Source organism: Macrotis lagotis, chromosome 8 (genome assembly GCF_037893015.1).
Source record: "Macrotis lagotis isolate mMagLag1 chromosome 8, bilby.v1.9.chrom.fasta, whole genome shotgun sequence".
Lineage (NCBI taxonomy): Eukaryota > Metazoa > Chordata > Mammalia > Peramelemorphia > Peramelidae > Macrotis > Macrotis lagotis.
In genome coordinates, this window is record NC_133665.1 from 104999047 (window position 1) to 105024177 (window position 25131).

Genomic DNA, 25131 nt, shown 5'->3' on the forward strand with positions numbered 1-25131 from the left:
CTAGTGAGTGATGGGTGTCTGGTGGTCCTTTCCCCCTGTCTTTAGACTAGTGAGTAAGGGGTGTCTGGTGGTCCTTGGCCCCCGTCTTTAGACTAGTGAGTGAGGGGTGTCTGGTGGTCCTTGGCCCCCGTCTTTAGACTAGTGAGTGAGGGGTGTCTGGTGGTCCTTGGCCCCCGTCTTTAGACTAGTGAGTGAGGGGTGTCTGGTGGTCCTTTCCCCCCGTCTTTAGACTAGTGAGTGAGGGGTGTCTGGTGGTCCTTTCCCCCCATCTTTAGACTAGTGAGTGAGGGGTGTCTGGTGGTCCTTGGCCCCCGTCTTTAGACTAGTGAGTGAGGGGTGTCTGGTGGTCCTTGGCCCCCGTCTTTAGATTAGTGAGTAAGGGGTGTCTGAGCGGTCTCCATCTCCTGGCCCGACGTTCTAAGGTCTCTATGGATGGAAGAAGGAATCGGGCACAGCAACCAGAGTCACAGGCTTTATTTCTGCTTCTTCCCCGGGCCTGGGTCAGCAGCCCCCGGAGGGGAGGGTGGGGGTCCCCCGGGCAGAGGGCCGGCGGCTGGGGAGCGGGGCTGCGCCGGGCGGGGGCGCAGGTGAAGCGGGCCGGGGCCGGGGCCGGGGCCGGGGCCGGGGCCGGGGCCGGGGCCGGGGGGGGATGCGGAGCTTCCGGGGCCCGCAGCTGGGCCCGGGGGGCTCCTTCGGCTTCCGCGAGCCTGGGGTCCGGCTCCGTGACTAGGCCTCGAGGCTCCGGGCCCGCGGGCGCTGGCGGAGGCTTCCACCCCGGCGCGCTCCGAGGAGAGCCGCGACACCCGGCCGGAGGGGCCCCGGGGCCGGCCCTCGCCCAGCCCGTGCGGCCTGCGGCCGGCGGGGGCCACCTAGGAAAGGAGCCGGGCCCGGGCCGCCCGGAGCCCGATCCGCTCCGCACTTTGCGGTGGGCCCGGAGCGCGCGGCCCGGGCGCCGGCCGCGAGGGGCCCGGAATGCGCGAGCCCGAGCGGGGCCGGGAGCGCGCGGGAGGGCGCACCCCGCCCTGTCCCCGGGGGGCTCCGGGGGCGGGGCCCCAGGGCGGGGCTGGCAAGTTGGGCCGCTTTCCCGGGGCAGAAGAGTCCGCGGCGCGGCCCGCCGGGGATGAGGGGCGGCGGACCCCGGGGGCCTCTGCCAGGAGGGGCGGGAGCTGGGCAGTGCGCCCTCTGCCTGTGGGGGTGGGGAATGGTCTGGCACAGGTAGGAGGGCGGTCTCTGGGGGGGCTGCTGTGCTTCTGGCCCCGGGACTTCTCTCTACGGGGAGCTTTTGTTTACTGGGGGGTGTCTCTGGATCAGCACGTGGCATGGGCACTGGCTTCCTGCCTCAGTTGCTCCAGCAGCCCCAAGGCTCTGCTCTCCAGGGCCCGAAGCTCGGCGGCCTTCTCTCCAAGTGTCTGCTCATTCTGGGCAAAGCGCTTCTCCAGCCCTGGTAAACCCAACACAAGGCTCGGCCAGAGCAGGTCTCTGAAACACCATCCCAGGCCTTCCCAAGACAAACCCCCAAACCTTAGGAGACACCCAAGGTCCTCTAGAACCCCCACTCCAGAACCCCTAAGCATTCAGAGATCCCCAATGCTCAAGGTCCCATGGAATCTCCAACATGTAGGGACCCCCAAACCCAAGGCCATTGAGACCTCATTTAGACCTTGAAATTTTCCAGTGTGCAGCTCCAAAAGGTCCCCAGTAGTCACAAATCCAAATACTTAAAACCTCCTGTCCTAAGATCTTCCCCAACCACTTTGGCCTTCTTGAGACTTTCGAAATTTATGGTCCTTGGGGCCCCTGTAGTATCTAAAGGACCCCTGAAAATTTCCAGTATCTCAGAAATTCTCTAGTCCTCGGGGTTCTGAATCCCTTTTAAATACATGAGGTTTCCCTGCAGACAGGCATGACGGTCCCCATAAACCATGAGCATTCTGGTTCTCCTTGAGTCCCCAAATACCCAAGCTCTTCTGAAATCTTCACTCTCAGGATCCTACCAAGTACCTCCCCCCCATAGCCTCACCCTCTAGGCGGTTCCTGCTCCTGCTTGCTTTCTTCAGCAGCTCCCTAGCTTCTTCCTGAATTCGCTGCAAACGTTCTCTGGCCCCATTCACCTCCAACCCAAAGCCATGGATTCCATCCTGCAGCTCTGAGAATTGTAGCTTGGCGGTCTGCAGCTCCTGGGGCAGGGTGGAAGAGGGAAGTATAGATAGGAAAGGAACAATCACCTTAGACCCACCCACCCCCTTCAGGCTCTTCTTAAACTCAAAACTCCCCACTCAGAAACCAGGCCCCCAGAGTTAGGACCAACCACCCAGCTGGGCATCAGTTCCTATCCTAGAATTCTCAAAAGCCTCTGTTCCCCCATCCTCCTACCCCCACTTGGAAACTTTTGCCCTAGACTTCCCTCCTTAAAACCAAGGACTTTCTCCCCCCACCCCACCCCAACAAAGACAACCTCCATTCCAAGCCTGGAATACTCCCCTGAAATTTCTCCCCAGGATACATGATCCTGCAAAGCGAAGGAGTGACCAGGAATCATGTCCCTGTCTCACCTTGCCCAAGTTTGCAGCTGTATCTGATGCCTGTTCTGCTTGCTTCTGGGCCTCCCTCAGCTGCAGTTTATTTTCTGACACTTGGGCCTGCAAAGCATCTGTGGCCCCCAGGAGCTGGTCCAGGTTGGAACCCACATCCAGATCATGGGTGGTCTGAACTAGCCCTAATGCCATCTATGGTCAGGAGCCAAATGAAATGGAAAGAATAGGAGAGTAGGGTTAAAGTATAGGGGAAAGGGTTAGAATTTTTTGAAGAGCCCCAAAAGACATTAGGAGAGTTTCAGAATTTGGGGCCTCAACACTGAATAATTTTCCAAGTTTTTGAGTTTCAGGGGTCATGGGGGAAGTTTTCTGGAGTGTTAGAAATCCAAGGGTATATCTGAGGATGGATGAAACACATTGAGAAGCACAAGGGACTTAAGGGAATGAGTTCCTCAGATTTTAATGGATCTCAAAACAAAGGCAAGGAAAGAATAGGGTTGGAACAAAATGGACAAGGGTTTTCTGGATATGTTTGGAGTCCTAGGGTCAACTCTAATAGGAAGTGCTAGGAGATGGAGGACACAATGGGTGTAGTTCCCTGGAGTGTCTGAAGACATAGGCTATTGAGGGAAATTTGAAAAGTACAAAACACATGGGAAATGTGCTGATACAGGAGATATCGGGGAAGGCTTTAAGGGATGCTGAGGAATATAGTGAATAAAGAAATTTTTTTTTTTTTTAGATTTTTCAAGGCTTTAAGGTTTAAGTGGCGTGCCCAAGGCCACATGGCTAGGTAATTATTAAGTGTCTGAAGTTGCATTGGAACCCAGGTAATCCTGACTCCAAGGCCGGTGCTCTATTCATTGCGCCACTTAGCGGCCCCCCAATGGAGAAATTTTAAGAAGTATTTTAGTGCAGGACAGCATTGAGGGAGGTTCTTGGAGTGTTGCAGGAACACTGAAGGAGGTTTGAGGAATGTTGACGGGAAGATGAGGGGGATAGTGAGTGATTTTTATGCAGTGTAAGGGACATCAGCACAGTAACTGATTCCAAGCCACACTTGAGAAAAAATGCCCACAACAAATTATACAAGAAGGGGTCATCCAGCCTTTTTGAGAAAACCTCCAAAGACAAGGAACAAATATCTTCCCAAGTCAGGTGTTGTGAATGGTTCCAAAAACTGTCATGGTCAGGAAGGTTTTCCTAACAATTATAAACATCCTTCTTTGTATTTGCCACCCACTTCCCTTGGTTCTGCCCTCTGGGACCAAGCAGCACATTTTAAGATGGACAGTTATCAATCACCTAGTCTTCTTTTCCAAGGTTTTGCTTTTTAAACAGCCCTCATCCAGATGCTCTCCAACTAAGCAATGTCCTTCTTAACCTTCCTAAACTATATCGAGAACTGGACACAGATCCCTGGACATGGTCTGACCAGGTTCAGAGTCCAGTGAGACCAGGGCCTCTTGACTCCTAAGAGTTTTGCATCTTAATGTGGCCCGTGAATCTATTATTAGCATGTTTAATGGCCAAATCATGATATGTATGGCCTTATCATGTGGAACCTGAGTGAAGGGAGCTTCAGAACCAAGAGAACAATATCCACATTAACACAACATTGTAAGATCAACTAAGCTGGATGCAGCTCCTTTCTCTCAACAGTTCAGAAATCAAGGAAAACCCTTAGATACCTGCCATGGATAATGTCACCTACATCCAGAGATGAATGTAGAGCAAAGCTTATCATATTCATTTTTTTTTTTTAGGTTTTTGCAAGGCAATAGGGTTAAGACCACACAGCTAGGTAATTATTAAGTGTCTGGGGCCAGATTTAAACTAAGGTACTCCTGACTCCAAGGCCAGTTCTCTATCCACTGTGCCACCTAGCCGCCCCACTGTGTTCATTTTTTTAAAAACTTCTTTTATGTTTTTTTCCTTTTCCTTTAGTTCTCATTCCTCTTTCACAAGATGATTAATATGTAAAAATGTTAATCGTGAATGTACATGTACAATATTTATCAGACTGTTTGCTGTCATGGGGAGAGGGGAGGGAAGTGGGAAGGAAAGGGAGGGTAGTAGAAAAATGTGAAACTCATAAATTTGCAAATGGATGATTGATGAAAAACTACCATTGCTTCTGGGCCTCCCTCTGCTGCAGTTTATTTTCTGACACTGGGCCTGCAAAGCATCTGCAGCCCCAGGAGCTGGTCCAGGTTGGAACCCACATCCAGATCATGGATGGTCTGAACTAGCCCTAATGCCTCTCTTCTCGAATCCCTGCCATATTCATCACACAGTTCAAATTACTCTCTCCAAAATTATCCATGATTTCAGTGGCTTCTCTTCTTGATTTCTCTGCTACATTCAACATTGCTGATCATCCCCTATTATGTGGAGATTTTCTCCTTGTTCTTTCATTGTCTGAACACAGTAATTAGAAAAATAAAATAAAAACTTTAATAAGAATCAACAGTCTACTAAAATCTACAGATCTTTCCCAGACAAACTATCACCAAAAACATTCTTTCATCTTATAGTTGTGAATTCAATTTCTTGAACTCAAATGTGGGGCTTCATATTCATCTCTATTAAATGTCACATTAGATTCCAGCAAATGTTTCTAGCCGGCCAAGCTCTTTTGAATCTTGATTCTTTTCTACAGTGTGTTAGCCAGTCCTTCCTGCTGTGTCGTCTGTAAGCTTGATAAATATGCCATTTATGCCTTGATTCAAATCCATGAGAGAACAACCTACAAGGCCAAGCTCAGCTCAGTGGGTCTCCCTCCCCTGGAGACCTTCCAAGCAGACAATGAACTCTTCTTAATAGCTACTCTGTGTCCAATATTTAATGACTTTCAAATTCATCTAAAGAAACTGTCTCATACACATAATGCTACATCTTTTCTAAAGAATAGCAGACCTTATTTTACTGATCAAATGCTATGTTGAAATCTCAACCAACTTCATCCATAACATTCTTGTAATCTATCAGTTTAGTATCCTGTTAAAAAATAAAATAAACTCATGGCATGGTCTGTAGAATTCTGTTGAAGCTATACTGACTCTTGGACCACCTCACTTCTTTAACTAGATTTTCATTAATCCTATCTTTAATAATACATTGCACACTCCAATCTCTCCCCTTTGCAAAAATCTGGACATTTGCCCTTCTCTCTGTGCTATGTTTCTTTAATCATACCCCCCCACACACACATTCTGAGCTGAAGACTTGATTTCTGAGAAAATTGAGGCCATTTGATTTAATTCAATGGAAGAGTTCCTTCTCTCTTCCATTCAATTCAATCCCAAATCCCTTGATATCAATACCTATCCCCCAACATATTTTTTCCTACTTTCTCCCAATCTGACAATGAAGGGGTTTTTCTTGGCAAGTCCAACTTCCTTAATATGTGCCCTTGATTCCTTCTTCTCCTATCTTCCCCAGCCTACTGACCCCTCAATAATCTCCCCTTTCTCTCTAATCTTCAATCTTTCTACAGCTAGTAGTTCCTTCTCTATTGCTTCAAACATGCCCAAATCTCCCCATCTAAAAAACCAAAAGCTTAAAAAAATCCAACCACTCCTCCAAGCTACTGTCCTATTTCTTCTCTTTTCCAGACAAACTCCTAGAAAAAGTTGTCTACATTCATTGTCTCTACTTCCTCTCTTCTTGATTCCTTGCCATATTCATCACTCAGTTCAAATTACTCTCTCCAAAATTACCCATGATTGGGGTGGCTACGTGGCACAGTAGATACAGCACCAGCCCTGGAGTCAGGAGTACCTGAGTTCAAATCTAGCCTCAGACACTTATTACCTAGCTGTGTGGCCTTGGGCAAGTCACTTAACCCCATTTGCCTTGCAAAAAAAAAAAACCTAAACAAAATATGGCAAAATTACTCATGATTTCAGTGGTTTCTCTTCTTGATTTCTCTGCTACATTCAACATTGTTGATCATCCCTTATTAACTGGAGATTTTGTCCTTGTTTTTTTCATTATCTGACCATAGATTCCTTCTAAGTCTTCTGTTTCAACATTCAACTCCACTCCGGTCTACACATCTTTGCATCTTTCATGTCTGAAACATAGTCCCTCCTTTCCACCTTACACAATTTGTCTTCCTTCAAGACAGCTGGACATGATTTTCTACATGAAGGTGATGTCCCTAAACTATACCCGTCAATTGTGCATGTCTTCCAAGGATTTTTGCCCTAGGCTCTCTTGTCTCTGAGTGAACTTATCAGCTCCCATGAACTTAATTATTATCTTTAAGCAGAATCTAATCTTTAAGCAGATCTAATATTTAATCCCAATCTTTCCTCTGAACTGCAGTCTCAAATGCCAACTGGCATCTAAACATCTCAAAATTCCACATATACAAAAAAGAATTCATTATTTTTCCCTATTTCTACTCAAGGCATTACCACTCTGCCAATCCTTCAGATTTGTAACTTCAGCAATATCCTGAACTCCTCACCCTCCTTTACCTTACCTCTCAAATCAATCGTCAAATCTTAGTTCAATTTCCCCAATATCTCTTGCCTACAACCTCTTCTCCATACTGACCCCACCACCATCTTATCACCTTCACCAGACCAGCCTCCCAGTTGGTTTCTCTATCTCAAATCTTCCAATTCCTCAGCCTATTCTCCAAACAGCTACCAAAGACGTTTTCCTTAAGCACAATTTTCTTTCTTTTCTTTTTTAGGTTTTTGCAAGGCAAATGAGGTTAAGTGGCTTGCCCAAGGCCACACAGCTAGGTAATTATTAAGTGTCCCTGACTGGATTTGAACCCAGGTACTCCTGACTCCAAGGCCAGTGCTTTATCCACTACGCCACCTAGCCTCCCCAAGCACAATTTTCTTGTTTTATTCCCCTACTCAATAAATTCCAGGGGCTCCCTAATGCCTCTAGGATCAAATATAAATTCTTTTTTGGCTTTTAAAACCCAATCTCACAGATGGGGTACTCTACTCCAGTCTCCACATATTTGCATCTTTCATGTCTGAAACAGTCCCTCCTTTCCACCTTACCCAATTTGCCTTCCTTCAAGACTGGGACATCACTTTCCACATAAAGGTGATGTCCCTAAACTATACCTGTCAAGTATGAGTTCACCCCCTCTTTCACTCCCTCATATTGCTTCCGAACTTGTTTATACATATATCTACATGATTTCTGTGCCACGATGCAATGTTAACCCCTCAAGAGGGTGCTTCATTAACATTGTAGCAGCTATTATCTCCTTACTTACAATGATTATCCATTACCCCTCAGCCATCTTTCTTGTCCTTTCCAGTCCAATTTGATTTTTCTTGGCAGAGAAAACAGTTCAGATAAGAGCCAAGCAGCTAGGCTTTCTTGTAGTGGTCAGTTATCACCTTTCTATCTATATTCCCCTAAGGTCTTTCTCTTCTATATTCTCACTCTCCTCAATAGTCTTAAATAATTTTAATAAAAGATGGATTTTTAATCTTTCCTCAGAGGCCTCACTGTTCCTCAGAGTTTACTCTGAGCTTTACAAGTTCTACTAACACCATTTTAATAGAATTCTGCTGTGTTTGTACTGATCATTTCACTATATCATGCCTATCACTCTTGCTTCTGTCTTCTGTACTTATCTTTTGAAAATCCAAGTTGAATGGTGTGTTCTCTGTATCTACTTTTGTTCTCTTCAAACAAATACTCTTTTACCTTCCTCTCAGAACTCTTTCCCTTTGTGTCTTTAGAATTTCATTCTTGAGAATCTCCTATCCTTCCTGGCCTGACTCCCAGGGTAGAATTTTAGTTCTTAGAATGCTACCTTTCTTTCCCCTAAACCCTTTGAAATCTGCTTTCTGAAAAAACGAGGAAGCATGTCAAATGATGCCTCATCAGCTCCTCCTTCTCAATCACAAACTCTAAAAGACAATGGTTCCCCTGTCCGAGATTCTCATTATTTCCACTTCAGGGATTGGTTCTTCCTTGTAAGTACAAGTAGAAGTACAACCAGAAGAAATTTTTTTTTCTCTTTCTTGGTTCTTCCACTTCTCAAAAGATGGAAATATCATTAAGGCAAGTCAAGAAGTTACTGACTGCTCTACTTTAGGCAGAGTTCCTGCTGAAAACTAGACAAACAATCAGTATCCCTGCCTGTGCTATTTTCTGCTTCAGTTCCAGGATGGTGATATATTTCCTGAACATGCCCAAGTCATCAATAGTATATTCCCATGCCAAAATCCTCTGGTTTGGGATTGCCACACAAAAGAATAGCTTTACTTGCTTTTTTTTTTCTTTAAGGAATACTAATCCAGAATCATTTTTTTTTAATCATGAATCAAATCTCAATGAGAATTAGAAGGTCAAATTTGTCTTCTAGTGTTAGACTCTCTAGTTTAATTTTGTTTGTTGCTTACATTTTATGTATCTGTGTCACTTGAGGTTATGGGATTTACTACCAGCTTCTCTCTTAGATTTTGTCATCTGTGGACTTTAGGGTGTCTTAAATAGCTGCTTCTTTTTCCTACAACATAAGTACTCTCTATGGTCTATAGCTTGAATAAATTCTTATTGGGCTTTTAAAACCCAATCTCACAGATGGGGTACTCCACTTCGGCCTCCACATCTTTGCATCTTTCATGTCTGAAATATAGTCCCTCCTTTCCACCTTACACAATTTGTCTTCCTTCAAGACACAGCTGGGACATCACTATCCCTGCCCTTGCTATTTTCTCTGTGTGTGTGTGTGTGTGTGTGTGTGTGTGTGTGTGTGTGTGTGTGTGTATGGCAGCAATTTTCTCCCTCTTCCATCATTTTCCTGATTAGATTTTTATGACACAAGGCAAATACAAAATTCTTACACACACCCCTTGTCAGGCAGGTTCTCCATCCCTGTCCAGAGGTTGTTGTTCCTCTATTTTAAACCATGGTTGAGAAATCAAAATCTATTCTCAAGCATCATTTTCTTAGTTAGTTGTTCTCTCTTGCATTGATAAGGACCATATCTGGTCCTTTTAGTCTCCAATTTCTTGCCCAAGACTTTATAATCTTTGGCAATATTTTATAGGTTCCTTCTGGCAATATTATTGGTGCCCATATGAATCACCAGATTCGTATTAGTCATATATTTTGACAATGCCTGGGAGGTTCTCAGTTATATACTAAATCTATGTCTATCAAGAAAATAACAGACCTCTCTATGACTTATCAAAAAGCCCGCTAGCACCCTCAGGACTCTGAGCAAGGAGTGACCAGTCCTCTGGCCCTTAGGGGATGCTCTCTCAGCTGACAGCATCATTAGTAGATGACCAGTAGTATCCACCAAAAAGTAAACCCTTTCAGTTCTTTTGCAAGAGCCTCCAAAATTTGTTGTTTTAATTCTAAGTATCCCAAAATTTCCATCCCCTTTTTGCATTTTGCTATTTTCCACTATCCTGACACAGGGCAGGCTTTTCCTAGAACCCTCAGATCCTCTTTTTTTAACCTTTTCCCTTACATTGAAGACCTACTTTTATACTTTTGGAGAAGGAGACTAGGGACTTTGGGGAGGTGGTGGGAGATCCAGAGGTCATTGGGAGAGGTCTCAGGAATGTTCAAGGACACAAGGGACACTGAAATTCAGGAACACTAGCATAATTTTAAGGATTTAAGAGGATACTGGGAAGGTCTGTGTGATCCAGGCCATGAGATACTGGGATTTTTAAAATTTGGATTATTTTTGATGTTGTGCATTGTTGGGGATAAAAAGAAGAGTGTTGGGGTCACAAGACATTTACAAAATTAATGCATGTTGGAGAATATAAAGTTCTGTGAGCATGTGACAAAGAAAAGGAAATGTTTCTGGAGTGTTAGGGGCATACGGTACTTTGGCAAAAGGTTTCCTAGAGGGGCACTAGGTGGCGCAGTGGATAAAGCACCAGCCTTGGAGTCAGGAGTACCTGGGTTCAAATCCGATCTCAGACACTTAATAATTACCTAGCTGTGTGGCCTTGGGCAAGCCACTAAACCCCATTAGCGTTGCAAAAACCTAAAAAAAAAAAAAAAAAAGGCTTCCTAGACCTGGTAGATGCTGAATACTTGGAGTATCTGGGGGGGGGGGGGGGGAATCTAGAGATTCTGTGGGGAAAAGGATGGGAACATGCTGGGATCTCACCTCCTGGGCTTGAACCTCCAGGCCCCTCAGCACCTGCTTTGTTTTCCGAAGCTCTCTCTCAGCTCTCCCTACATTGTTCTGGGCATCAGTTACAGCTCCTTGGGTTTTCACAGCATTTTCCTGGGTTTTGGCTGCATCCTCCCTGAGGGCATAGGGAAAATCAGCTGGCCCTCCCCAAGTTCAAGTGCTCTGTTGTTTTCAGGGATGGCTTGTTAGCAAAATATAATGTGCCATACATAATGGATGATGGACTGGATTTCAAATCCCATGATAAAAGGGATCATCTCTGCCATGCTGTGAGTGACCTTAGGCAAGCCTCTTCTCACCTTTGAGTCTCATTGGCCTCCTCTGAAAGAGGAGGGGTATAGATCAGGTGGAATGTGCCTCTGCATCCAATGATCCTGGTTAGTCTGTAATATTCTAAGTGAGCAAAGCTGGTATCCCAAAACATGGGTTCTAGTCCAGTTTGACAAGTGAAGCCTGGCACTCCCTCCTGTGAAGGCTATGATCACTAGTTGGAGGTGCCTCCTGTCTCAGAGGCCCTCCTTCCTAACCTCTGCCCACAGGCTTCCTTCAAGAGCCTTTCCCAGGTACCCCCCCACCTCCACCCAGGCCTCGCACCTTCTCCACTGAGATTACCTTTCATAGTCTCAGTCACCATCTTGTACAGACATGTTGTCTGCATGTTGTCTCCCCATTAGAATGGGAGCTCCCTGAGGGCAGGGACTGTGGTCATGCTTCTCTCTGTATCACCAGCACTTACTTATTTGGAACAGTGCCAAGGACCCAGGATGAACTCTAAATAATGCTCCTTAACTGAAGGCTGGCCCTACCATGACTTCATTGAGGGACCTTGGACAAGTTATTTAACCATTCCTAACTTTAGTCTCCTCCTTTGTAAAATGTTTCCATGAGAAGAGATAATCTCTCAGTTCCCATCCAGCTGCACATCCTATAATCTGAGAAGACCCTGTTCCTCACCTGGCCCTCTGTGCTTGCTGAAGGAGGCCCTGGGCTGAAGGCAGAGCCCAATCCATGCTGTCTGGAAGTTGGAGGGCATCTTGGATCTCCTCCAGCAGCTGTTCCACAGCTCTTTGGCCACCCTGGGGTAGAGGAATTTTCAGGACCCTCTGGGCCACCAGCTCCACACTCTCAGGGTCTGCCCCTTCATCTAGAGGAGAGAGAAGACCAGGGAATGATATCAGGACTACAGACATGGATTCTGATACTTATATTTCACTGGGAGGAGAGGAGAGGCTTGAGCTAAGAGTTTTACAAATGTACTTCATTTGATCCTCCTAACAACCCCGTTGTTACATTTTGGCAAACAGAGGTTAAAGTAACTTGCCCAGGGTCTCAGATAGTAAATCTCTGAGGTTGGATTTGAACTCAGGTTCTTTCATACTCTAGGTGCAGCGCCTTTCCTTCCTCTGGCTAGGGAAATAAGATTAGCCATTTCTATAGTTCCCTAAGATTTACAAAACACTGTCCTTAGGATAGAAATTTCTAAGCTTCTAGCTCAAAATCCCATGACTAAACATGAAGATAGGTTATATATTATAATACCCATGTAACAGAGAAGAAAACTAAGATTCCAGAGATCATATGGTCACTAAATATTAAGGCCAAGATTCAAATCTAGGTCTTCTGAACCCAATTAGTATCCTTTTTAGTTTGAGCCCCCCATCCTCCTGTCTCACTTGTGATCCCAGCACAGACTCCTGGCAGTTCTTGATATGATGTGATCTTGAGGGAGAGGGTATAAGCTCTAAAACTGTGGAGCCTCTTGAGCCCAGAACTCTTCCTACCCCTGCTTGGGGGGGGGGGGCTGACCAGAGTGGAGAATCAGAGGGGAGATCATTATCTTCTTTCCCTCAAACTTGGTCTTACTTGTAAGGAAGGCCCGGATCCTCTGAATGGTGGCCAAGATGGGTGCAGTGCCAGCCCCAGGCCATGTGGCTCGAACTCGGGTCAGTATCTTCTCAGCCTGGGAGTGGGCAGCACTTGCTGTGGTCCCAACCCGTTGCAGCTGTGGGAGTGGCATGAATTAGTGAGGTTGGTCCTTCTTAACTGTCTTGGCCCCACCCTCATTCCTCTACATAATCTCACCCCATGTGCCTGACGTCCCCATGCTTCTAATTCCAGCCCTGCCATCACCCAATGTGGTTCCTCCTTACCCGTCGACGTAGCCGCCCTAGTCTGGTACCTGTAGCACCCAAAGCATGGGACGAGTTGCGAGCAGTCTCCAGTGCCCACAGGGAAGTGGGCAATGCTCCAGAACAAGGGGCTGGCCCACAAGGGGAGACAGTACAGGCCCTCCCCAGACCCTGTGATCTCCCACAGACCTGTGGACACACACAACAGGCCCAGAGAGGCGTCTTTGGAACACAAGAGATACCAGAGACTAATGATCCCACAGTCACAAAAAATCCAGAGCCCAGAATGTCCAGACTGTAAGGGGCTGGAGAGGCTAACTAGTTTATCTTTTTAATTTTATAGAGGACACTGGGACAAAAGAAGTAGAAGGAAGAAAATTCACCCTAACTTACAGAGGTGGAAAGGAAGAGATGCTACTTCAGGGTTCTTGCAAACCAGACAGTCTGGGTGTCTGAGTCCCACTGGAGATTTCTTTTCGACTAGAGAGCTTTCTTAGTGTCACAGTTAATCCCAGGGTGGCTAGATGGCATAGTAAATAGAGCACCGGCCCTGGAGTCAGGAGTACCTGGGTTCAAATCTGGCCTCAGACACTTAATAATTACCTAGCCGTGTGGCCTTGGGCAAGTCACTTAACCCCACTTGCCTTGCAAAAAAACCCCTAAAACAAAAATGAAGGACAAATTCAAAGACCCTCATCATTCCTGACCTTGAGCTGAGCCAGGCTGGGACTCAGGGTCCAGGAGGCATTTGCCAGTCTCAGAAGCTGCTCTCCCCAAGCAGCTGCTCTGAAGGGAGGCTTCATCTCTCGCAGCAGCCCCTCAGTTCTGCGACGCACATTACGGGATTGGCTCAGAGCACTCTCTGTGTCTGTCAGGGTCGTAGTGGCTGTAACACCAAACTCAGCCAACTGAGAGATCAGAGCAGCCCTGGAGACCAGGGAAGCAGCATCTGAGGAAAAGAGTTCAGCATGTAAAGAATGGCCTTCCCAACAGTTCTCCCAGAAGTGTCCCCAGAATCCCCATGGGCCATACCCTGGGCTCCTCGGGGGACCTCCTTCAGCTGGGTGGTCAAGTGGCTGAGGTGCTCCACATCTTGTGTCAGCTGGCCTATACGGGAGTGCTGAGAACCAGCCCAGGGAACACTCCCAGCCTGGTTCCGCTCCACTGCCCGGAGGGCCCGACCCAGCTGGGACACCTCCCTCCTATAAAGAAGATGGGGAAACACTCTTGGATGAAAGCCTAGCCCTCAACTCCCAGCAGATGAACCTTTGACATCAGGAGCTGACTTCTGACTTCAGGAAATGGCCTTTAAAGTCTGGTCCCTGATATCCTCATTCCTGTCAGAACCTAAGATCCTCCCCAGCCCTTTCCAAGCCCTTGGAGTTCCTTGGACTTGCCTGAGTCCATCCCGCTGATGCATTAGCTGCTGCAAGGGCCCCACTGGGGGGTGAGTGGATACCAGGACACCCTGGACCTGCCCCATGGCTGCCTCCAAAGCCAGCAGCCGCCCCCCACTGCCCCGATCTGTGACCACCTCACTCAGGGCATCCCTGCCCTGAGCCAATGTGGTCAGACGCTGCTGGAGAGTGTCCAGTCGTCCATCCCAATGAGAGAAGCAGGTTGAGCAGGGACGGCAGTAGGGGAAAGTGCCTTGGGAACCCCTGGCACAGTTCTGGCACTGTGGGCCTGAGATACCATCCAGACATGAGCAGACCCCTGTCCTAGGGTGACAGCGCAGAGAGACTGAGCCCCGAGGGTCACAGGCACAGGCTGGGGAAAAACAAAGGAGTTAGATCAGCCTGGGGAACTAGAATCCATCCAAACCCTCCCCTCACACTTTGGGGCATCCTAGAAATCCAGAGGTAAAACACTCAGAAGGGAAATGAGCTGCCTAAGGCCATGCAACCAGGGCTCTCATTGCTAACCTGACTCTCTGGACCAGATTAAGTTGTCTCAGGTCCTCAGACTGCCCTCTCCAGGCCCTTTCCTTACCTCTGCACTCCTTTTCTGGGTCCCCCCAGTAACCTTCTTGGCACTGAGAGCAGGTACGCCCCCCAAATCCTTTCAGGCATGGGCACTGACCAGTGACCTGTGGGGACAGGAGATCAATGGGAAGCCTGATCTAGAAACGAGTCCTTTACTGGGGTCTCTTGGAAGGACAAAGACACAGTCCTTTTATTACTGTCTGTGACTTCCCTCTCTTGGATAATGCTAATCCTTCCCCAGGCCACCCTTCTCCCTCCTAATTTAACTCATCTCCACCCCCCACTCCTGATCCTCAGTTACTCTCCTGAACTGTCGGTCTTTCCTTCATTATTGACTCTTTCATCCTTGCCAGCCAACATGTTCTCCTCAATCCTAAATCTTTCCTTGGTTCAGATTCCAGCTCTGATACAAACCATGTGAGTCCCTTCCTCTCTTTGGGGCTCCTGGCCCATTCCTGATCTAAACCTGCGAACCAATGGTCACAGCATCCCAGAATGTTAAGAGATGAAAATCAAGTCTAACCCGTACATGCCCCACAACAAATTCTTGCTATAACATTACAGAGATGATATACGTGATTTGACACATGCTATTCCATTCCATTCCATATTACATATTTTATATATCTATGTAAAATATATCATGCATTGATTCATTTATGCAGTGATTACTATGTGGGACTTCACAGTGACTATCTCATTTGATCCTCACAACAGCCCCAGGAGGTTAAATGCTATGATTATTCCTATTTTACAGATGAAGAAACTGAGGCCAACAGGGGTTAAGTGACACAGTGAGGAAGCAACTAAGGCTGGATTGGGGTCCTCCCAACCTGGGGCATGGTGCTCTTACAGTATGGCGCCACCTCGTGGCCACCTCACGAAGCACACCTGACCTATGAGCATCCAGGTCCTGTTGACATCAAGTCTAAATTTGGCTCTGCTGCTATTTCAGCCCAGCCTTCCTCTGGGGCCAGACTAAACCGATCAAAACTGTCTTCTCCAGAATGATTCTGATCTGGCTTGAGTCCTAGCTGCAAGGCCTTTCCACAGACCAGCGGGGGAACTCAGGATCCATCAGGGAGTTGCTCTGGATCTCACTACTCCTCAGTGGTAAAATGAAGGGAAGTTACACTAAAAAGCTTCTAATGTCCCTTCAAGCTCTAACTTTTAAGAAAAATGACGATAATCTTTTTTGTTTCTGCACTGCTCACCTTAGAGGCTGGTTATGAGGACAGGAAAGACCTGAGACTACCAATTACACACTCTTTAATAGAAGAGGAAACAGAGGCCCAGACCGGAGAGGGGCTTGGCCCCAGAGCAAGCTTGGAGCTTGGCTCATCTCCTGGCCCTCCGCCTGGAAGTGATTCATCTTCTGTCCCACAGCTGCTGGTGCCCAAGTCGAGACTAGTCCCGGTGACCTTATTTCACTAGAAGACCCCACAGCCCCACCAAAACTGCCACACAGATGAAGAAGCAAAATCCACAATCACATCAACAAGTTTTTCCTAAGGGCTACTGTGGGTCTCCTGCTAGCTAAGAGCTGAGCAACAGAGGGACTAAGCCCGTCTGAAACCCCAGCTCCTGACTTTTAGGTGTCCATTGGCTTTTTCTGATAAGACGCCCACAGCTGCCCCTGACACACATCCAGAACTTCAGGATGACTGTAATTCTAGGATATGAGTCTGACTCTGTATCCCACCATTTGAGGTGTTCCATGATCTGGCTCTAACTTATTGCCCCCCCACTCTCTTGCTCCTCTTCTGTCCCTTCAGCCCAGTGTTCTCATTATGTGTCCCTGGGCAACCCTGCTAATCCCCCCCCCATCCCTGACTCAGGTGCCCATACAAGCAGCTGCACGCAAACAAATACATAACTACACTCCCCCTGACTCCTCCACACATAAACACCCCTTACCGGATGGCAGGCTGGCCGCACCGAGTGCTGTCTATGACAAGCACAAGGCTCGCACCCCTGAGGCCCTCCCAGGTTCCAGAACTGGGGGGCACAGCGGTCACAGAGCCGGCCAAGGACGTGGGGACGGCAGGGGCAGTGTCCGCTAAGCCTATCACAGAAGCAGAGGCCACTTTCAGGTGGGCATCGAGTAGGCGATGTGCCTCGGAGGTCACAGCTGCAACCTAGTATGGAAACAGAGATGAGAACTGGCAAGGCTCAAGAAGAAGTTTGGCCCTGAAGATGAGGCCCGAGCTGGACAAGGGCAGAAGGGACAGGTGGCCAGCAGGAATACAGGAGCTGATTCTGAGTGAAGGGAGCAGAACCAGAATACTGGACAGAGTAACAGCACCATAGTGGGAGGAACAGCAGGCCCTCTCAGCAGTTCAGAGATCAAGGATGATCCTGAGAGTCCGGCTATGGACAATGCCATCCTCATCCAAACAAAAAACCGTGGAGACTGAATGCAGAGCAAGACACTTTTTTCTTTCTCATAGTTTTTCCCCCTTTAGTTCTGATTCCTCTTTCACAACATGACTAATATGGAAATATGCTAAACACGTACATGTACCACCTGTAGAAGATTGATCACTACCATGGGGAGGGGGGAGGGAAGGGAGAGTGGGAGAAATATGTGAAATGCAAAAGCTTTCAAAAAAGATGAATGTTGAAAACTATCTTTGTAACTGAAAAAAAAAAGAATACATGGAAGGTATAGGACTGGGGTCTACCATCTCTCTAAGAGTCTCCCTCTCATTCAACCCTACTCACGCCTGCAGCCTCGTGGCTGGAGGGCATTGCCGTAATAGCCAGGCTGGCAATGTGAACAGTGGGGTCCATGGGTGTGGTGTAGACAGCGCTGGCAGTGCCCGCTGTGGGGGTCACAGGCCATAGGATCACTAGGATCGATGTTGTTGTTACACTGGCAAGGGCGGCATGGTGCCCCCCCCACTGCTCCCTCTGGCCAGGGGCGCCCATAATAGCCAGCTGAGCAGCGATCACAGCGAGGACCTGAAAAGGGTGAGAGAAACCATCTCATTAACTCCTAGACAGAGTCCTAGGTCCAGGGTACAAGGCTAAGCTGACACCAACTGGATGACCATGGGTGAGTGACTCCACCATCCTGATGCTGAGACAAGAGAGATGGGGTACCAGGGCTTGTACTCCTTCCCTCATAGTAATCCCAGAGAGAGAGGGGGAACATTCTATAATCTTAAAAAGCCCTCAAAAGATAAGTGATCAAAGGATACAAGCAAAATCTCAAGAGAATTACAATCTATTAATTCTATTAGTCTATGAATCGTATTGTTGGTTCTAAATAACTAATAAAAAGAAAAATGAAAATGAAAAATCTAAAAGCTTTCACCTTTCACCTAGCAAAATGGCAAGAGGGAAACAATCCATAACGGAGGAGCTGTGCGAAAATAGGTATACTAATATGCTATTGGTGGAAATGAAAATTAGTCTAATCATGCTGTAATTATGTGGAAAAAAGTGACTGAACCATTCATATATTCTAACCCAAAACATATGCCAGGGGGGAGAATGATGGAAAGAAAGTCTCCCTAAATACAAAAATGTTAACAGCAGCAGCACTGCTGTGATAACAAGGAAACTAAAAACCCTACAACCCACCCCCCCAAGAGAGGGACAGTCAGACAAACTGTTGAATGTGAATATAATGGAATATTCCCTCACCATGAAAAATAAGGGGAAATAAGAAAAAGGAAAGGCTTATATGAATCTAATGTTGCAGAACCAGGAAAGCAATAAGAATCATAATTAATTATAATAACATAGATGAAAGGAAAAACAAGACAAAACTCAATCCACTCTATAAAATCCTCCCCCAAAACTTCCCCTCTTTCACTTTGTAGGACAAAGGGGGCCAGAGGTTTGCAATGCTGTATAAACTATCAGGGGTGGGTGATGGGATGGGTGATTTTGTTAAATTGAATTTTTTTAACTTTGTCAGGAGGGATAGCTCACTGTAAAAGGAGGAAAGGGGAGGAGGTCACATATGGAAATGATTAGTATAGAAAAATCAAAATTAACTGGAAATAACTAGGATAGAAAAATCAAAATTCATCAATAAAACTTTAAAAAAAAACCCAACAACCCTCCACATCAGTTTGGGAATGGCTGAACAGATTGTGGTACATTATTAAGATGAAATGCTATTCTGTTACAAGAAAATGATGAATAGGATACTCTCAGTAAAAAACTTGCATGAGCAAATACAATGGCAAGTGTACTATGCAGTTGTAGGATGGTCAGCTGTGAATGAACTCCAATGCTGTGACCCCAAAAGAACTCTGAAGGATTTATGATAAAGACTATCCATCCCAAAGACAGAGCTGATGATGTCTGAATACAGACTGAAGCATACTTTTCATACTTTTTTTTATTTTTCTTGAGGTTTTTCTTTTTTTTGGGGGGGGGGAAGGGAGGTTATGTTTACTTTTACAAAATGATTATTATGGCAATGTTTTCATGACTACATATTTTTAACCTATATCAAATAACCTGCTTTCTCAGTGAGGGACAGTGGGGTGGGAAGAAGGGAGAAAATTCAGAACTCAAGGTTTTATTTATTTATTTGTTTGTTTTTAGTTTTTGCAAGGCAATGGGGGGGTTAAGTGGCTTGCCCAAGGCCACATGGCTAGGTAATTATTAAGTGCCTGAGGCCAAATTTGAAATCAGGTCTTCCTGACTCCAGGGCAGGTGCTCTATCCACTGCGCCACCTAGCCGCCCAAGAACTCAAGGTTTTAAAAGGGAATGCTGAAACTTGTTTTTGCATGTACCCAGGGAAAATAAAATAAAATTTTAAAAAATAAAAAAGGGCGGCTAGGTGGCGCAGTGCATAGAGTACTGGCCCTGGAGTCAGGAGTACCTGAGTTCAAATCCGACCTCAGACACTTAATAATTACCTGGCCCTGTGGCCTTGGGCAAGCCACTTAACCCCATTGCCTTAGAAAATCTAAAAAAATACATACTTACATAAATAAATAATTTAAAAAAATAAAAAAAAAATTGTGAATTTTTTGTGAATTGTGAAATTCCTCAACAAATAAATATTTTTAAAAATCCTTAAGGTACTGGATAAATGTAAACTAATATTGTTGCTCCATGCAACTTTGGTGATTGAATGACTCTTTTTTTGGGCTTCAGTTTACTCATCTATAAAATAAGGGGCTGGGACCAGTTGACCTCTCAAACTTCTTCTGACTCTCTACATCAGTTCTCTTCAATCCCTTCCTATTTCAAAGCTTCAGTTTCTTCATTTATAAATGGGAATAATAACAGAATACATGTGCTACCTAAGACATATAGGATTATGGCAAGGTCTTGGCAAATGTTAAAGTTACAAGAAATTGCTTTCATTATGATCAGCATCACCATCGAAACAGTTGACAAATCATCAAAGAGAAGACAATTCATTTCTTGTGTTTCCTCACAGTTTTGTCCTTGTGAACATGTTTAGGCCTCAGACAAAGAGTACCTGTTCCAAAGACAATGGAAATCAGCCTAGCCCAGTGGTGGAGAAAATCCCAGTCTTGCAGTCCCAAGACCTACAGGGGCCTGGGACAAGTCATTTTAGTTCTCTAATCCTCAATTTCCCCATCAATAAAATGGAGAGAATTCTACTTTTATTCCTCTTAAAGGTTGCTGTGAGGGAAGTGTTTTGTAAATCTTAAAGTTGTCATAGAAAGGATATAGGAGTTAGTATTATTGAAGGGGCATGGTTTTAGAAGATTTGTCACTGGTTCTCTAGTCCTAATGCCCACTATTACTACTTACCTGCATAGCCAGGTGCACAGAGACATAGGATTCGTTCACCACCACCATCTGCCCGACATGAGGTCCCATGGTAATTACCAGAGCCCAGGAAGCCAGGGCAGGGACAAGGCCGGCACTGCTGTCCTGAGCCCAGGACAGGGTCTCCATAATAACCATCCTGGCATCTGTGGGGGTAGTGCAGTGCTAATAACTAGGCTGTGTCACCCACTTCTACCCCAATATTGCCTAACAACCCCTAAAGGTTTCCTAGGGATAGGAGTCATATCCTTAGGGAAGACTTTAAGATGGAGTTTCACTTACCTTTCACAGTGACGCCCAGTAGTGGCATCTCTGCAGGCCTGGCACACACCTGTGTGTGGGTGGCACTGCTCTGCATGCCCATTACACTCACAGGGCTGGCACTGAGGGAAGCCCCACTGGCCAGGCAGGCACTGATCACACCTTCGTCCTGTGATGCCTGGCTGGCATGAGCACTGTCCACTTAAAGGATCACAGGCCAAACTGGTCGACCCCTCAGTGGAGCAATGACATTCTAGAGGAAGCAATGAGGGGTCAGGTTGGGTGCCTGAGGGGGGAGCTGTTGTCCTACTCCCATCTCCATGACCACCCAAAGCTTAGCCCAGGGTCTGTCTCAGTCCTCACCACTGCAGCCAGTTGGGCCAAAGCCATATGTCTGGGGCTCACATTGGTCACAGTGCTGGCCGATGACGTGAGGTCGACACGGGCACTGACCGCCCACACGGGCACACTCGGAGCTCAGAGAACCCTGTGGGTCACACTCACAAGCTAGAGGAAGGAGAGCAATGTTGCAGTGAGGCAGGCTGCCTCAGTCCAGGTCCCTGATCCCCAAACACCCTTAGGACTTTGTCCTTTTTGGTTTCCACAGTCATTCTTTGGTCACTTACCCAACTCTTTGGTTTCTCTTACCCTACAGACATGTCCACAGTTCTATTTCCTGATGACCACTTTTGTCCCTCCCCTGTCATTAGCCTTCTAGATGGTGACCAGTCAATTCCTGAGAACTCCCAAGACAGGGAGGAGGCTCAGTGGACAGAGGGCTGGGCTTGGAATTAGGAAGACCAGACTTCAAATCCTGTTTCACACACTTCCTACTTGTGTAACCCTGGGCAAGTCATTTAACCTTCCTCTCTGCCTCAGTTTCCTCATCTAAAAATGAGGCTAAAACTAGAATTAAATAAAAAAGCATAAGTAAAGTGCTTTGTAAAAGATAAACCACAAAATAAAGGCTAGTTATTATTATCAGCACTGTCATCATTCCTTCACCATTATTTCTCACTTCCTTTAGTGACTCCTTTACTGCTACTTCTCCAGTTCCATGAGCCATCCTATTCCTGATCACCTCTTTACCCAGTCACTCACCCAGTCCACCACCATACAGTAGAGCAGAGATGCTACAGATCAAGCGGGCACAGGCTTCTGAGGGGAGCCCTAAGGGGGGCGTTCTGGCAGCTTCGAGGCACTGGGCATGACTGAGTTCTCTCAGGCGTCCTGATGCCCCAGGATCCCCCCTTCTTAGGCCTGGAAGCTCCTCTACTCGAGGCAGGAGCACTAGCTGTGGAGAAAGGAGGATCTTTAGGGATAGGCTAGTCTGTGAGGAATGGCATCTATATCCACAGGAACTGGGCAGCTGGCCAGACCCAGATTCTAATATTCCAGATAGGACAGGAGGTCTCTCTGAGAAATGAGGAAGAGACTCAAAGATGTTGGGGGTGGGGTCACAGGAAATCTGAGACTCCCAAGAGCCCTTGGAAGGTATACTAGCCCTCATCACTCCTATTTTCTTTCTTGACTCACCCACTCTCATGGTTCTATACATATGACCTCCCACAAGCTCCATCTCCAGACCTGAACTCTACATTCCAGCCAAACCGCTCCACTCACTGTTAATCAATTTAACCCTCCCCACTTGCCTCCATGGATTCACACATTCCTAGAATAGTCTGGCTCTTGCATCTCTATTCTAGATACTTAAGCTTCAACTGGAGCACTTCTTTAATGCCCTCAATTTAAAGGGATTTCTCTCTCATCCAATTTTCTTAAGAGTAGTTTGTTTGGATCTTGCTTTTGCATGTTTTACATTCTTCCTTGCAGGATATTTAGTTGAGCATATGCTGAATCTCCCTAGGACACTTTAGATTCCTTGAAACAAGAAATGGTCTCTCTGTCCAAACCTGTGTCATATCTTGCAAGTATCAGGGGCTTGGTAAGTGAAGAATTAAATTGCTTCTCCACCTGGATGTATCCTTGGCCTTATTTGTTCAAAAGTGAACTGATCATCTTCTAGCCCACATCCCATCCTCTTACTAGCCTTCCTACTGCAGGTGCAGGCATCACCTTTCTCCCCCGTTCTAGGCTTAAAGCCTTAGAATCAATGCTGACTCCTCATTCTCCATGGTCCCCTCATCTGATCAGTTTTCATGAAGTCTTGTCTCTCTGATGACCCATCCTCCTCACAGCTCAAGGGCTCCCTCTCCTCTTCTGCAGTCTACAGGGGAGCTGAGAAGTGTGTCATTCTGATAGACTAACAATATAGATAGAGCAACTCATCCCAGCTCCCAGCATTGCCACTGTTCCATGGGGAGTAATGACTGGATGTAGGATTTAGGACACAAGCCAGTTTTCTGCCAGAAGATCAGCTAAAAAGCTCAGCCTTAGCTCCCCAAGGCCTCTCCTCCAAGACTCCATCATGCCTTCCTAACTGGCTCCTTCCCACTACAACTCTCCACTTCAGCCCAATCAGACTAAAAACGATCTGGCTCTAGAACACATACCTCCCTTCTCCCAACCACTCCTCAGACACCACCGACAATGACTGGTGGCCTATGCAACAGAAGGCTCACCCAGAGACATCTGCCTTTGCCCCTAACCCCAGGCTTGAGTGCTGTCTCAACATCTGGAGGAGCCTTCCTCCTAGGCTGGCCCTTGCTGCCTCTCTGGACAATTGCAATAGTCTTTGAAGAGGTCTCTTGTTTTTCTGTTTTCATTCATTCTTTACAGTTATCAAAATAACCAGCTTACAAATGTGGAACCATGCCCAAAGAGCAATAAAACTGATCATACCCTTTGACCTAGCAATTCCAATTCTAGGTCTATATCCAGAAGAAATTATAAAAAATGGAAACAGTCCCACACATTCCAAAATATCCATGGCAGTTTTTTTTGTAATGGCAAATAATTGGAAATTGAGGAGATGCCCATCAATTGGGAAATGGTTGAACAAGTTATGGTATATGAATGCTATGGAACACAATTGTTCTATAAGAAACCCTGAGTGGTTGGACTCTGGAGAAGCATGGAATGAGTTACAGGATCTGATGCTGAAAGAAAGGAGCAGAGAACCAAGAGAACAATGTACACATTAACAACATTGTGAGCTGATCAACTAAGATGGAAGCAACTGCTCTTAGCATTTCAGAGACCTAGGACAACCCTATTAGACTAGCTATAACACTGTTATCCCCATCCCCATTTCTCTCATGTATTTCTTTCCCTTAATCTTAATTCCTCATACTGAAAATGACTTATCTGTAAACATGTTTAACACAAATGTGAATGTACAATCTTCTAACTGGCTGTTGTTAAGGAGAGGGGGTTGAGAAGGGTGGGTGGAAGCAAATTAAGTAACTTAAAAATATGCATATACATGTAGATGAATGTTGAAAAACAAAAAAATTTTAAAAATTAAAAAAATAACCAACCTATGGTATGTGACCTGTCATTGATCAAGAATTGTTCACGGCTCGTCTCTGGGATATGTCCAAACTCCTTAGCCTGGGTTCCAGGACTGACGACTCACTCTCTCTCTCTCTCTCTCTCTCTCTCTCTCTCTCTCTCTCTCTCTCTCTGTCCTCTATGTGTCTCTGTCTCACACTGTCTCATTCTCTCACACACTCTCTCTCTCACACTCTTCTCTATGTCTCTCTTTCACATACTCTGTCTCACTCAATCTCATTCTTTCTCTGACATACTCTGTTTCTCTCATACACTGTCTCTCACACCCTGTGTCTCTCACACTGTCTCTCTGTTTCTCTCACAATCTCTATCTCTGACCCTCTCTCCCCAACATAGCATCTTTCTTACCACATTCTAAACTTATTTCTGCTCTGTTCTTCATTGTCTGTCCAGAATCTCTCCAAATTCTAGCTGTTTCAAGCTGTTCTTTAAGGCCCAAATGAGAAGCAGGATAGGATAATACTAAGTGTATAAGAACTAGATGATTCAATGGATAGAGTGCAGGACCTGGAGTTAGGAAGAACTGAGTTCAAATTTGGCCTCAAACATTCAACTACTTGTGTGAACTTTTGCACATCACTTAACCTCTGTTCAGTTCCTTTAGAGACAGACATGGCAAACCACTCTAATATCTTTGCCAAGAAAACCCCATGGGCAGTACTGACAAGATTGTGAAGAGTTGGGTGCAATTGAATGACTGAACAAACAACAATAACAGTGAAAAAAATCAGAGGACCTGGAAGAAATCCAGCGCTGCCAATTAAAACCTATGTCCCTTTGGCCAAGTCAGTCCACTTCACTGGACCTCAGTATCCTC

At 46.2% G+C, this 25131-nt stretch overlaps 1 protein-coding gene across 1 annotated transcript in view; it reads right to left on the reverse strand.

Annotated features, from left to right (window-relative positions):
• Window positions 1–1005: 1005 nt before the first annotated feature.
• LOC141495972 (laminin subunit beta-2-like) overlaps window positions 1006–25131 on the reverse strand; it is a 34878-nt gene continuing 10752 nt past the window's right edge. The window contains exons 19-35 of the mRNA XM_074197922.1: window positions 21942–22134; window positions 21204–21347; window positions 20862–21093; window positions 20562–20725; window positions 17531–17770; window positions 16724–16944; window positions 14814–14910; window positions 14219–14591; window positions 13854–14023; window positions 13529–13770; window positions 12843–13010; window positions 12556–12694; window positions 11647–11836; window positions 10666–10807; window positions 2553–2726; window positions 2021–2177; window positions 1006–1441 (exon numbers count right to left, since the gene is read on the reverse strand). Coding sequence (XP_074054023.1) covers window positions 1308–1441; window positions 2021–2177; window positions 2553–2726; window positions 10666–10807; window positions 11647–11836; window positions 12556–12694; window positions 12843–13010; window positions 13529–13770; window positions 13854–14023; window positions 14219–14591; window positions 14814–14910; window positions 16724–16944; window positions 17531–17770; window positions 20562–20725; window positions 20862–21093; window positions 21204–21347; window positions 21942–22134 — 3180 coding nt within the window. The 3' untranslated portion in view covers window positions 1006–1307. The remainder of the gene's footprint in view (window positions 1442–2020; window positions 2178–2552; window positions 2727–10665; window positions 10808–11646; window positions 11837–12555; window positions 12695–12842; window positions 13011–13528; window positions 13771–13853; window positions 14024–14218; window positions 14592–14813; window positions 14911–16723; window positions 16945–17530; window positions 17771–20561; window positions 20726–20861; window positions 21094–21203; window positions 21348–21941; window positions 22135–25131) is intronic.